The sequence below is a fragment of the Peromyscus leucopus genome, chromosome 2 (genome assembly GCF_004664715.2).
Source record: "Peromyscus leucopus breed LL Stock chromosome 2, UCI_PerLeu_2.1, whole genome shotgun sequence".
NCBI lineage: Eukaryota > Metazoa > Chordata > Mammalia > Rodentia > Cricetidae > Peromyscus > Peromyscus leucopus.
The window spans coordinates 119,384,015-119,397,314 of record NC_051064.1 but is presented as its reverse complement, the minus strand read 5'-3'; the positions used below and the strand labels follow the sequence as shown (position 1 = coordinate 119,397,314).

The 13,300-nt window shown below is 51.3% G+C and overlaps 1 protein-coding gene across 13 annotated transcripts in view; it reads left to right on the top strand.

Moving 5' to 3' along the window:
- St3gal3 (ST3 beta-galactoside alpha-2,3-sialyltransferase 3) overlaps positions 1-13,300 on the top strand; it is a 216,909-nt gene that overhangs the window by 181,656 nt on the left and 21,953 nt on the right. For 7 of the 13 annotated variants that reach the window (XM_037202869.1, XM_028893216.2, XM_037202871.1 and 4 more), the window contains 5 exons: positions 4,137-4,231; positions 8,461-8,524; positions 9,305-9,400; positions 9,669-9,855; positions 10,843-10,926. In XM_037202869.1, coding sequence (XP_037058764.1) covers positions 4,137-4,231; positions 8,461-8,524; positions 9,305-9,400; positions 9,669-9,855; positions 10,843-10,926 — 526 coding nt within the window. The remainder of the gene's footprint in view (positions 1-4,136; positions 4,232-8,460; positions 8,525-9,304; positions 9,401-9,668; positions 9,856-10,842; positions 10,927-13,300) is intronic. The other 6 variants (XM_028893223.2, XM_028893220.2, XM_028893219.2 and 3 more) reach the window with 1 other exon arrangement.

Sequence of the window (13,300 nt, the reverse complement as noted above, 5' to 3'; positions counted from 1 at the left end):
TAGATAGATAGATAGATAGATAGATAGATAGATAGATAGATAGAGTGATAGATAGATAGATAGATAGATAGATAGATAGATAGATAGATAGATAGATAGAGTGATAGATAGATAGATAGAGTGATAGAGTGATAGATAGAGTGATTGATAGATAGATAGAGTGATAGAGTGATAGGTAGGTAGGTAGGTAGGTAGGTAGGTATAGGTAGGTAGATAGATAGATAGATAGATAGATAGATAGATAGATGTAGGTTAGGTAGGTAGGTAGGTAGGTAGGTAGGTAGGTAGATAGATAGATAGATAGATAGATAGATAGATAGATAGGTAGGTAGGTAGGTAGGTAGGTAGGTAGATAGATAGATAGATAGATAGATAGATAGATAGATAGATAGATAGATAGATAGATAGATAGATAGATGAGTGATAGATAGAGTGATAGATAGAGTGATAGGTAGGTAGGTAGGTAGGTAGATAGATTGGGTGGGTGGGTGGGTGGGTGGATGGATGGATGGATGGATGGATGGATGGATGGATGGATAGATAGATAGATAGATAGATAGATAGATAGATAGATAGATAGATAGATAGATAAAATTAATGTAAAAAAAAAATAAGAAAAGTGATGGTGTACACCTTTAATTCCAGCACTTAGGAGGCAAGCAGGCAGATCTCTGAGTTCAAGGCCATCCTGGTCTACAGAGTGAGTTCCAGGACAGCCAGGACTAACTAGAGAAACCGTGTTGCAAAAAGAAAAAAGAAAAGAAAAATCAGGGCTGAGGATGTAGCTTATTGGTAGAGTACTTGTCTGCCAGACACGAAGACCTGGTTTGTACCCACAGCATAACAAGAAAAAAAATTAAGTTTAAAAGAGTATGTACACTGCAAGGGGAGGGGCCCTGCTTGTAAAGGGGTGCAGCCACCCAGCAGCGAGAAACCCTAGAGGAGCTGACTTGTTTTTTTTGAAGGGATATAAAAATAGGCTGCAGAGTGAGCATCTGAAACACGAAGGCCCAGTAAAAGGATGAGACCGAGTGGCAGGTGTTTGAAAACATCATAAAAGCAGGAAAGGAGTAGGTTATAGTCCGAAAACGGACAGTTTTTATGAGGCCTTATCTGGCCCATTTAATGGATTTTCCACAGTCTGTTCTGTAAACTTTTTTTGACTCTTTATTAATTTGGAAACTCCTGCTTTTCTTAGTCACATTTTCATTTGTCCCTTCTTTTCTGTTTCACTTTTAGGGACTAAAATGGGTCACATTATCAACAGCTTCCAGGTTTTGTAAAGGGACCCAGTCTCTCTGAATTAGGAGAAAGAAGTCTACAAAATTGTATGTGCAAGGGAGCATCAGTTTTGACACGTGCCAAAAGGGGTAATTGTGTCTGTGGTACAGGATTGGGGTACATGTGTGCTTGCCTGCACATTTCCCCAAATTAGCACATATTACACGTCACACAAAAAAGCCATTTTAAAACCATTTTCATAATTTTAGAGGCTGAGGACATGGTCGGTTGGTAAAGTGTTTGTGCAGACCTGAGGACCTGACTTTGTATCCCCAGCACAGACATAAAAAACTGAAGCAGCATACCTGTCCTCCCATTGTGTCTGTCATCCCATTGTGTCTGTCATCCTGTTGTGTCTGTCTGTCATCCCTGAACTGGGAAGGTAGGTGGATGGATCTCCAGGTTCATGGGTGGAGAACCATGGAGGAGGACGGCCAGTGTCAGCCTCTGACCCCACAAATGTGTGTGTGTTCATGTACACAACACACACACAGAGCTGGACACACACACACTTCTTCATTACTGGACCTATAGCATTCACATAAAACAAGAGGCAAAAGTAAATCACATAGGAAAAAATTTGGTGGTTTTTTGTTTGTTTGTTTGTTTTTGTTTTTCGAAACAGGGTTTCTCTGTGTAGCTTTGGCACCTTTCCTGAAACTCACTTGGTAGCCCAGGCTGGCCTCGAACTCACAGAAATCCGCCTGCCTCTGCCTCCTGGGTGCTGGGATTAAAGGTGTTCGCCACCACCACCCAGCCTGAAAAAAAAAATTTGTTTTTAAAAAAATTAAACTATGGTACTGCTGGGTGTGGTAGTGCACTTGGGAGGCAAAGAATCTCTGTAAGATCAAAGCCAGTCAGGGCTACACAGTGGGAACCTATCTTAAAAAAAAAAAAGTGTTATTGTTATTTATGTGTGCGTGTTATGCATGTGGTGAGGGTACCTCTGAAGGCCAGAAGAGGGTCCGAGATGCCCTGAAGCTGGAGTTACAGGTGCTTGTGAGCCCCCTGGTGTGAGTGCTGGAAACTGAACTTGGGTCCTCTTGTGAGTGCTGGAAACTGAACTTGGGTCCTCTGGCACAGCAGCAGGCTCTGGTCACCATTAAGCTGTCTCTCCAGCCCTCCAAATATGGTGTTCTTCAGAGTAGAACTGATAAGAAAGTTGTGATGATCTGGAGGACAAATGGGAAAGGAAGAGAAGGGGAGAAATACATGTAGGTCACTAGGCCAGATCTGAGATTTTATTAGCATATGGCACCCTGTACATACTGGGAAGTAGATAAAATCCCATCCAAGATTGACTCTGGAACGTTACAAAAATTCGGTAGGGTCCGTCCTGAGACAGAGGGGGCAGTTCTTGATGTGTGTGCATCCAGAGACCGGTTCCCATTGCTGCTTCTCGTAGACCTTGGACAAAATGTTTGCCTTCAAGAAAGCTTCAAATATGCTATCAATTTATTTGGATTTTATATGTGAGAAATTGAACAAAGGAAAGCGCTGACTCCTGCTGGCACCTACAACCCTGACGGAGAGTGTTGGAGGCAGACCGTCACGGCCGTGAGTGTGGCCATCTTCGTAACAGTGGCGGAGAGAGCAGGAGTGTTTCCCATCCCTTTCAAGTTCATGTCAATGTCTCTCATATTAGACCTCTGAGTGACTGACTAGCTTATTCCTCCTGGGATGGTGGGATAACGGAGTCAGTGGTGATGGGGGAAATGGATGCTTAAGGTTACAGGTTGTGAGGAGGGGATGGTCTAGCTTCTGGGCGGTGTGGGGAGGGGATGCTCTCCTGTAGCCTCCGCTGCGCGGTGAGCTAACTGGGGTTGAGTCAGAAGCAAAGGTGTGTGGGTCACTGAAGGCCTAGGCCTCTTGATCAGGAGGGCCCACAGCGGGATTCCCAGCCCAGTCGGTGTGCTCGCCACCTCCAAGGCTGCCAGCCTGTGCAGGGTCTCAAACCAGGGTGCTGGGTTCCATGTGAAGTGTCCTCCAGGCATCTCCAGAGCTTAACTCCTGTGGCATTGTCCATTGTCCCCACTTCCCTTACAATTCTTGTCACCTGTACAGTCATCCCCAAGCCTCAGCCTGCCCTGCCCAAGAAGAGGAGTATTTTGCCATTTCCTCCTCCCCACTCAGCATCCCTCCATCCTTCCTCCCTCTCTCCCCTCCCCTTTTTCCTTCTTTCCTTTCTATCTTTCCTGTGAGCCCAAGTGAATCGCCTTACACTATTAACCACTTCCCCACCTCCATAGGAACTTAGGGTCCACTAACAAGTGCACCCCAGTTCTAGCTGATCCGACCTCTCCTCTCAGCCCTGCACCCTAATCACAGACTCTGCTTTTTCTTTCTCTTTTCGAGCACAGTTCTCTCTCCCTTACATCCCCACTTTGCTGTGTCACTGTGAATCTGCCTTCCTCCTCACCCTGGGTGGTCTGACTCCCAGAATCCTCTCCAGCAATCTGTCTCCCTGTACCGCCCCGTACCGGCTGGATTTTTGGATCCTTTTGTACGCCGCTGGCACTGTGTTATCCTCATGTTCCCGGAGTGGAGGAACAGAGTGGGCAGCAGCGAGTGGAGATGGATGCCTGGATAACCTTCCGGAGAGCTTCCAGCTCTGGACATTAATCCTCGCCGAGCAGACCTTGTCCCTCCACTCCCAGAGCCAAATAAAGACTAACCAGGCCTGCTTTCCCAGACTCAAGTTCTCCTCAATAAAATCAGCAACTACCCAGTTAAAAGGTTGGGGAGGTGGGGGCGGGCGGACTGGAATGTGGAGGGTGCTTCACAGACCCATCACCAAGGCTATGTACCCACAGCCAACCAGCACTGTAGCTGTTGCATTTTTTGGTGTATTCCAGGTTCTCCAAGCCAGCACCCATGTTCCTGGATGACTCCTTTCGCAAGTGGGCTAGGATCCGGGAGTTCGTGCCACCTTTTGGAATCAAAGGTCAAGGTATGTTGGGAACCCTTTAAACATTAAACACCCATTTTCCCATGCTATTTCCCTGTACTTCAAGACAGGATTGTGTCTTTAGAAGTTCCCCACTGGGGGCTGGTGGGATGGTTCAGTGGGTGAAGGTATTTGCTATCTAGTAAGTCCAATGTCTGCAATCCACATGGTGGAAAGGAGAGCCAATCATAATAAATTGTTCTCTGATTCCATGGTACCCGTTTGTAAGTGAGTGTGCACTTGTGCACACACACACAAATAAGTGTGTATGTGAGAGAGAGACAGACAGACAGACTGTGGTGCAGTGCATACCTTTATACCTTTAATCTCTGAGTTCGAGGCCAGCCTGGTCTACAGAGCGATTCCAGGACAGCCAGGACTACATAATGAGACCCTGTCTCAAAATAAACAGAACAGTTCCCTGCTGGAGATGGTTCTGCACTGGCCAGAGCTGGCTCGGCTGCAGTGATGAGTGTCTACGGTCCCTTCGTTCAAAGCTCTCGTCTAGTGAAGGAGCAGGGGCCAGATCCGGCGCCGTGAGATTGCAGAAGAGATGCTCAGAGACATTGTCATAGTGCTGCGGCTACATGGAAAAGTTCCTGGGAACCACACACACACACACACACACACACACACACACACACACACACACACACACACACACAGCTCCTGTAATCCCCGCCCAAGGTCTTCCATGCTGACTTGGCCTCCCTCTAATTGTCCCTTTTCTGCCCCAGGCTAGCCTTTCTCTCCACTTTCCCTTGCACACAGCCCCGCTTCTCGGTCAAGTGTCTGGCCACTTCCTGACTTGGGGGGAGGGTCGGGTCGGGCGTCAGGTCCCTCCACTTACCTTCTGACTAGCTGTGACCTTGCACAGCTTTCTTAACCTGTCTGCGCTTTGGCGTCTCTGTCAGCTAAATAGAAACGCTGCCGTGTTACAAGGTGACGGTCGGAATTCAGGAGGGAACTGTTACAGGGTGCTAGGGTCGGAATTCAGGAGGGAACTGTTACAGGGTGCTAGGGTCGGAATTCAGGAGGGAACTGTTACAGGGTGACGGTCGGAATTCAGGAGGGAACTGTTACAGGGTGACAGTCGGAATTCAGGAGGGAACTGTTACAGGGTGACAGTCGGAATTCAGGAGGGAACTGTTACAGGGTGCTAGGGTCGGAATTCAGGAGGGAACTGTTACAGGGTGCTAGGGTCGGAATTCAGGAGGGAACTGTTACAGGGTGCTAGGGTCGGAATTCAGGAGGGAACTGTTACAGGGTGCTAGGGTCGGAATTCAGGAGGGAACTGTTACAGGGTGACAGTCGGAATTCAGGAGGGAACTGTTACAGGGTGCCAGCATTTGGCCTGGAGACTTAGCCCTCTACTCGGCTAGGCCAGTCCTCCCTGGAAAAAAGACAAAAGCCAGCAAACACACTGTTGAGCTGGCCTCTGACCTCAAGCCTCCAGGGGGACATCCAATGGGTTAGTTTAAACCATGTGGAGATTCCCTTCCTCATGCTTGTATCCAGGCAGACGGCTCCTTCCTCCCGAATCCTCACTCAGGACTGACTGTGTAGCTCCAAAGGCCAGCGAAGGCCGTTAGAGTCCTCAGCCAGCGAGGAGAGCACGGCTCCTCACCGGTGCCTTTCTGTAAAAGGTCCCGTCACAGAAAGCAAAGTCCCCGGCTGTGCCCCTGTCCCTGTCACCAACAGTGATGAGCTCTTCCTCATCAGTCCTGAGGCAGATTTGGAGGTGAGACAAGAAGGGAATGAGAGGTGTCCCCCATTGAAAGTGTATCTGGAGGCACTTAGTGTAGAACCTCAATAAAGGTTTGCTCCTTGCCCTCTCCCATGGAGCCTCTGGAGAGCCTGCCCAGGCCCAGGCCGCCTCTGTGGGACGTAAAGGATACTTTCCAGTCAATCACGTGACCCCTTGCTGTACCCAAGGGGTGTGTGTGTGTGTGTGTGTGTGTGTGTGTGTGTGTGTGTGTGTGTGTGTTTCTGAGACACGGTCTCACCGTGTAACCTTAACTGACCAAAATCTTAGGGAAATCCACCTGCCTCTGCCTCCTGTGTGTTGGGATGAAAAGCATGTGTGCCACCATGTCCAGTTTACCCCCTTTTGAAAGAATTATGTGAGGGCTGAGGTGTAGCTCAGTAGTAGGGTGCTGACAGAGCATGTGCAAGGCTCTAGGTTCAATCCCCACCACAACCAAACCAAACCAAACAAAAAGACAAAAGGTTTTATGTTTTTGTTTTTGGTTTTTTTTTTTTGAGTCCTCGTTATATGAAATGTCTCAGACACCCAGAAAAATAATGTTAGAATAATATAATGAAGGGCTAGTGGTAGAGCCGAATTGATAGAGTGTTTACCTGGCGTGCATAAATTTGACCCCAGGACCACATATAACTAGGCATGGTGGCTCATGCCTGAAATCCTAGCACTCAGGAGATGAAGGCAGAAGAATCACAAGTTCAAGGTCACTTTCAGCCACAAATCAAGGTTGAGTCTGATTCATGAGACCATGTCTCAAAATTAATAAAATAATGTAATGGGCACCATGCACTGTCTTCCTAATGTATAAAATAAAGCATGGTGGTGTTGGAGAATGGCTCAGTGGTTAAGAGCACTAGGCTGCTCTTCCAGAGGACCCGGGTTCAATTCCCAGCACCCACATGGCAGCTCACAACTGTCTGTAAACCCAGTCCTAGGGCATCCCATGCCCTGTTCTGGCCTCCATGGGCACCAGACACACAAACACCTATATATGAAAAGAAATAAAGCTGGAGCTGCAAGAGAGCTTCTGGTTGCTGCCCGCCCACTGTCCCTCCCCAGCACCGCTGTCCTTGTTTGGATGTTGGCGTTTAGTGTTTCTTTGTCTTGATTTTTATTTTTGTTACATACTTACATATCCATTAAACATAAACCAATTTTTTCTTTATGGGTAGTGAATGCCTTTAATCCCAGTACTGGATTTGGGGGAGCAGAGGCAGGCTGATCTCTGAGTTTTAGGCCAGCCAGGGCTTTAGACTTTATCTCAGAAAAAAAAAAAATGTATGTATCTGTGTGTGTGTTTGTGTGTGTGTATGTTCTTTAAAATGATATTTTGCATATATACTTTAGCTTTATCTGTGTTGAGCTATACGTCATTGATGGGTTTTTGTTGTTTGCCACATAGTAGTTCGTGTTCCACGTGTCCTTTTCCTTTGGTGGATGGTTCAGCTGCCTCTAGCATTTTGCAGTTGCAGACAGTTCTGTGTTGAAGATTCTTGAGCATGTCTCCTTGTGTGAACATTTCAGTGCCGTGCCCTTGGAGGATAGCCACAAGGTTCTGTCTGTATGCCGCACCCTTATTTTATTACAAAGATGCTTTCTGTCGTGGTAGTACCAAGCTGCTTGTCTACAGACCTTTATATATATTGCATCTACCCAACAACTGAGCTAAGCAGGGCTTGCTATCATTTTTTCAGAGGCAAGGGAACGAGCTCAAAGGAAGGTGGCCGTTTGTAGCAGGTCACAGAGTGTTAAGTAGCAGAACCAGATCTGACGGAGCCAACAGCTTCTTCTCCATTACAGTATAAAGTTCTTACCGAGCCAGAGTCTAAAGGAGGGTGGTCATCCAAAGGCCAAGAAGATGAGTCGTGGTTCAGGCTCCGGGAGCAGAGGTCTCAGGGTCCTGGCTGGGAGTAGTCCTGGCGGGCAGATGCCTGGCTGCAGGGTGTGATGGGTGAGGAAGAAGAGGCAGCCTGGCGAAGAGCAGGGTCAGGATGGGCGGAACAGAGTGGGGTAAAGTGAGCAGGCTGTATGATCTACTGGAGTGAACTCTTCAGCCATTGGTTGTCTGACTTGTTCCCTGGACTCCGCTCCATGAGACACAGTGGTAAGACATGGTCTGTCTCCGACTAGACAGTCCCATTCCAAACAAGGCTCTGGCCCACAGATACATGTCCTAGGGTCTAGCTATGGGGAAACAGATGAGTCTCCTAGGAAGGTGAAGGGTCGTGGGAAGAAGTTACGTGCTGGGGTGAGAGCCTGGCTCCCAGCAGGGCTGGATCTGCCTCCTTCCCTACCTCTGTCTCCTGGCTCAAGTGAAAAGTGAAAGCAGTGGTCTAGCCTGCAGCTCTCTCCACCCACCCCCACTTCCGCTCTGTCCCACTCCTAGGCCTCCCAGGACGACTACTAGCAAATGTATTCTGGGAAATTAAGAGACCCACTAACAGTGACCTTCCTCCTCTGTCCACAGACAATCTGATCAAAGCCATCTTGTCCGTCACCAAAGAGTACCGCCTGACCCCTGCCTTGGACAGGTGAGCCCACCCCCTTCCCCTGGCTCTCCGGCACGGGCAGAGGTGCTGTGGCCCCCGCAGCTCTTGGCCGGGTTTGGACAGGTGCTCTCCCATGCCTCCCCATGCACACAACAGTACACTCGCGGTGGGTAGAGTGTGTGAGCCGGACGGCTCTTCTGGACAGGCACCTGCCGAGTAGAGCACTTGGCAAGGCTTCTCAGTCCTCAGACATGCGGGTTTGGGAACAAGAACTGAAGGTGATGAGGTGCCGACCGAGGCAGCCGACGGGGACAGAGCTTGAGTCGGAGGTACCGACAGCTCTGAAGCCCTGGAGGGAAAGCCTCGGGTCAGGGTAGGAGACAGGACGCCAAATGAGAGCAAGGCCGTCAGTGGCTATCGGAGCCTAGAGGCCTGAGTCGAAATTAAGCCCAGACGTAAGTCCTGAAGCGCCCAGCTTCGTTTCCCTGCCCTTGCTCTTCTGAGAGATCTCCAAGCTTCCCTCGCCGTTCCCTGTCCTCTAAGGCCACCAAGCCTCCCCCACCTCTGCCCAGAACCCAGTCTTACCAGAGCCCCCCTCTTTGCTTCCTGGGCCTGCTCCCCAAACCTCACCTGTGTTTCCCTTAGAAGTGCCAGACACCAGCAGAGTGTCCCAGGGTCCAGCTCCTGAGGGGTGGCACTGGCCTCCTCCCGGAAGGGCTGCGTGGACCTGACCAAAGTCACAGTAGAGTCGAGGGCAGCGAGACAAAGGGGGAGCAGGGTGGGGGGGACCCACCTTCACAGACCTCTGCTCTCTCCCCCCAGCCTCCACTGCCGCCGCTGCATCATTGTAGGCAACGGAGGGGTCCTTGCCAACAAGTCCCTGGGGTCACGAATTGACGACTATGACATCGTGGTCAGGTGAGCTCCCCTGAACAACACCCGGGCACATGCATGCTGTGGACCAAATCCTGAGCCCTGCGTGCGCCCTGAGAACTGTCTCGCTGTCCGGTCACCTAGCCTGAGGGTTAACAGAAGCCTCAAAGATGCTGCTGGGTTGGCGGGTTTTCAAACGAACGAGTAGGTGGCCCGGATTCCTACTCTGCACCCCCCCCGGGGTGTTTGGGGTTCAGGGTACCTCCCCGGACACAGGCCCAAGGCCAGCTCTGACTCCACTGGCTCTTTGTAGACTGAATTCAGCGCCCGTGAAGGGCTTCGAGAGGGACGTGGGCAGCAAGACCACCCTGCGCATCACCTACCCCGAGGGTGCCATGCAGCGGCCTGAGCAGTATGAACGGGACTCTCTCTTTGTCCTCGCCGGCTTCAAGTGGCAGGACTTCAAATGGCTCAAGTACATCGTCTACAAGGAGAGAGTGGTGAGCGCCTACTGCAAGCATCCCTTCCCGCGTCCAGCCCGCCCCCCCCCCCCCCCCTCCCAGGCAGTCCCTCCCCCTGGACCCCACAAAGAACAAATAGGAAACTTCAAAATGACCCGAAGCTAAAAGGCAGCAAATCCAGCAAGGGACAGAGCCCAAACCATGGCAGGGTGTGTAACGGGCTCCTGGAGCTGAAATGCCTGCTTTCTGCTGCCTGCCTCCAGATAGCCAGGGGCTGGTGATCCCAGGGAGGCAAAGCTCTGGTCCCTGTGGCCAGCCCATGTGACACGCAGCTGTGACAGGCTCATGCCCTGGTCTGTAGCTACCTCCCTGGCCCCACTTCCCTTCCACGAGGCCGTTCTGACTGCTCTTATGGTCTCACCTCATTCTCAACAGAGAAAGAAAGCCTTCTAGGGACCCTGGGGCCATTCTGCAGGGACAGTGGATCTCAGGGCAAGCGTGTTAGCTCCCAAACGCATGAATCCAGACCATTTTCGACCTCAGATTTTCAGTGCTAGCCTGTAGGTTGATCTCCAGCCTGCCACTAAGTCTGGTTCTTCTCTTTGGGTGTGATCAGATTCTGTGCTGACTGCTCTAAGCTGGCTAGGATCTGGGCCCGTGTGTTTAGGGAGTGTATGTGGTAGCGTAGGGTCAGATTGCCCATTTGTAGACCACCGACTGGGGCCGCTCCTGAGACCTGTTTCCCAGTTCTGGGCCTGTGGGGGACACCTGCCAACTTGTCTGAGTCTGTCTCCCACTCCCGACCCTCATCTCCTCCCCTCCAGCTGTCATCCGTCACCTGGGGGAGGGGTGTGCAGGGCTCAGGCCATTCCTCTCCCAGTGCCCAAGCCTCTTCCTGGAGACCGATGACAGATTGCCCTCTGCCTTCAGTAAGGAGCTAGCTGTCCCTTTAGATTGAGAAGTTGGGGGCAAGAACAGCTTAGCTTGCCTGTGAGGGTCTCAGTGCAATTTGGTTTGACTCCACAGCCCCTTCCAAGCAAGGCCAAGTGCAGGCAGTGTCAAGTAGATAGCAAGCAGGAGCGAAGACAGAAGTCAGGTTCAGAAGCTCAGGTAGGTGGGGCAGTGGCGACGGGAGCCCAACTCAGAGCCAGGAGGCATCTGGCTGTGCTGGGTGCAGCCCAGGTTTCCAAAGAGAAGGAAAGGACAAAGAAGCAGGTGATTGGTCTGGCGTCAAGCAAGCCTCTTGTCTACCAGACGAGGGAGGAATGGGGCTGGGGAGGCCCCTCTCTTTTCAGAATCCCTACAGCCTTTCTATTTGCCTTAAGGTAACTGGCAAGCACTTCAGAGGGAGACATGGGAGTGAATTGGACCTGCCTTGGTGAACCCTTCTCATATAATGCCCTCTGCTCATCAGTCCACATGCTCTTGGCCCTTAGACACCTATCAAAGCCTTCATGGCTTTCCCAGGGCAGGAGAGCCAGAGGGTAGGGCCCTGACCCCATAGGGTTTTCCCCCCATGGTGCCCATTCACTGCACATGATCTGGAATTAGCTTAAACCAGTTCCTGCTTCCTGAGGGCCAGTGTGGGAGATGTGAGGCAATCCAGATTCCTTGGGACAGCAGACCAGAGATGCGTGTGGTCGCCTCTGCCTCCGAGAGCACCAAGGTCAGTGGAGTCAAAGCTCATCCTGTCTCCCCAAGGCAGGCAGGAGAGTCAGCGGAAGTGGGGGAGCTGCTCCCAAGAAGACCGAGGAGCTCGCCACTTGGTCTGGTGGCCTGGCCTTGGCAGCCAGTAGGTCAAGATTCTGACACAGTGAGTGAGGCACTGTGAGGTGCGATCAGGGCCTCGATCAACCCCGTCCTGGGCACACATGGCCAGCCTGTGTCAGGGAGAACACCTTCTGAGTGTGATGGGGAGAGGGAGGATGACAAGGAGTCTTCTGAAGTCCTGCGGGCTTTCTGTGGTACCACAGTCAAGGGTGGCTCTGGACTTCTGAATAACCCACCAGTAACAGCAGTGATATCCATGCCTTCTCAACACCCCAAGAGTCTTAGTCAGTGTTGTGTTTGCTGTGAAGGGGCACTGTGATCATGGCAACTCTTATAAAAGAAAGCATCTAATTGGGACTTGTTCACAGTTTCAGAGGTTTAGTCCGTTATCATCATGATGGGAAGCATGGCAGCATGCAGGCAGACATGGTGCTGGAGAAGGAGCTGAGAGTTCTACATCCGGATCTGCAGGCAGCAGGAAGAGAGAGGGCTACTGGGCCTGCATTGGGCTTTTGAAACCTCAAAGCCCCACCCCCAGTGACACACTTCCTCCAACAAGGCCACACCTCCTAACCCTTTCAAAGAGTGCCACTCCCGATGACCAGTCTTTCAAATCTGTGAGCTTACAAGGGCTGTTTTTATTCAAACCACCACATGAGGTGAACCTCCAGAGGCCCATTCTTGAGTGCCCCTTTCCCAAGCCTGAGGTCGGTGCCCTCCTGGGACATCTCTAGGCTGCTCATCACCTCCCTGGCCTCTAAGACCCAGGTAGGGTAGATGTGAATCAGGTTGCCCTATCCAGTCCTCCCTCTGAGGCTCGACTTACTCCTGCGGTGATGTTTCTAGCTGCTCAGCCTCCCGCTGCTAGCAAGCTCTGAACCTGTCTAGAGTTTCACCTGCAGAGTTCTGGCTGGAAATAGCTCTGCTCCGGGGCCAGGGCTGGCTGGGTAGGGCTGGAGCAGGTATGAGACTCAGACAGTTGCTGCCGGCTGCTGTGCTGCTTATGGCACATACCTGTCTGGTACCCAGGAGTCCTGGTGAACACTGGAAGCAGGGAGGATGTGGGAAAGGAAGATGGTTGATGGCTCTGCCCTTCCCCGTGTGTGCCCGCTTGCTTCTCTAATACATTGGACGGTGGCCCAGATAGCTCCAAACTGATTACCAAAAGACCTTGTACCTCCCTGGTCCCAGGAGCCTTGATTAAGCCAGCAAGGACGTCTCATGGGCCTCCCAACAGACTGCGTGTCCAGCAAAGCGCTGGTGGATACTGAGGAGGGAAGTAAGGCTAAGGAGGAGGGCGGAGCCTGGGAGAGGGAGAAGCAGCCAGTGGTTAAGTCTATAACAAGAGACACAGCTCAGTAAAAAGCTCTTCTCAGAGGCGGACTGCGGCCTCCCCTGTGCCAGGCCAACCTGTTGGCCAGGCATTAGTGAGGTGCAAGGCCTGAGCCGGCCCCGGGACTTCAGAGACAAATTAAGTTCTGCTCTAGAACAGAAGCAGCTCACAGTCTAATGGGAGACACAGTCCCCAAACTAGAACTATTGCTCAGTGCAGGGAGTGTCTTCTAAAGCAGCTGGGGCGGACAGGAAAGGCCAAGAGAAGGCCTCCCGAGAAACACTGGATGGGAAGGAAGAGCTAGGAGCGAGTCCGGCTTTCCAAACGAAAGGAACCATAAGTGTGGAGACCCCGGGAGGCCATGCTCCATGTAGGACACTC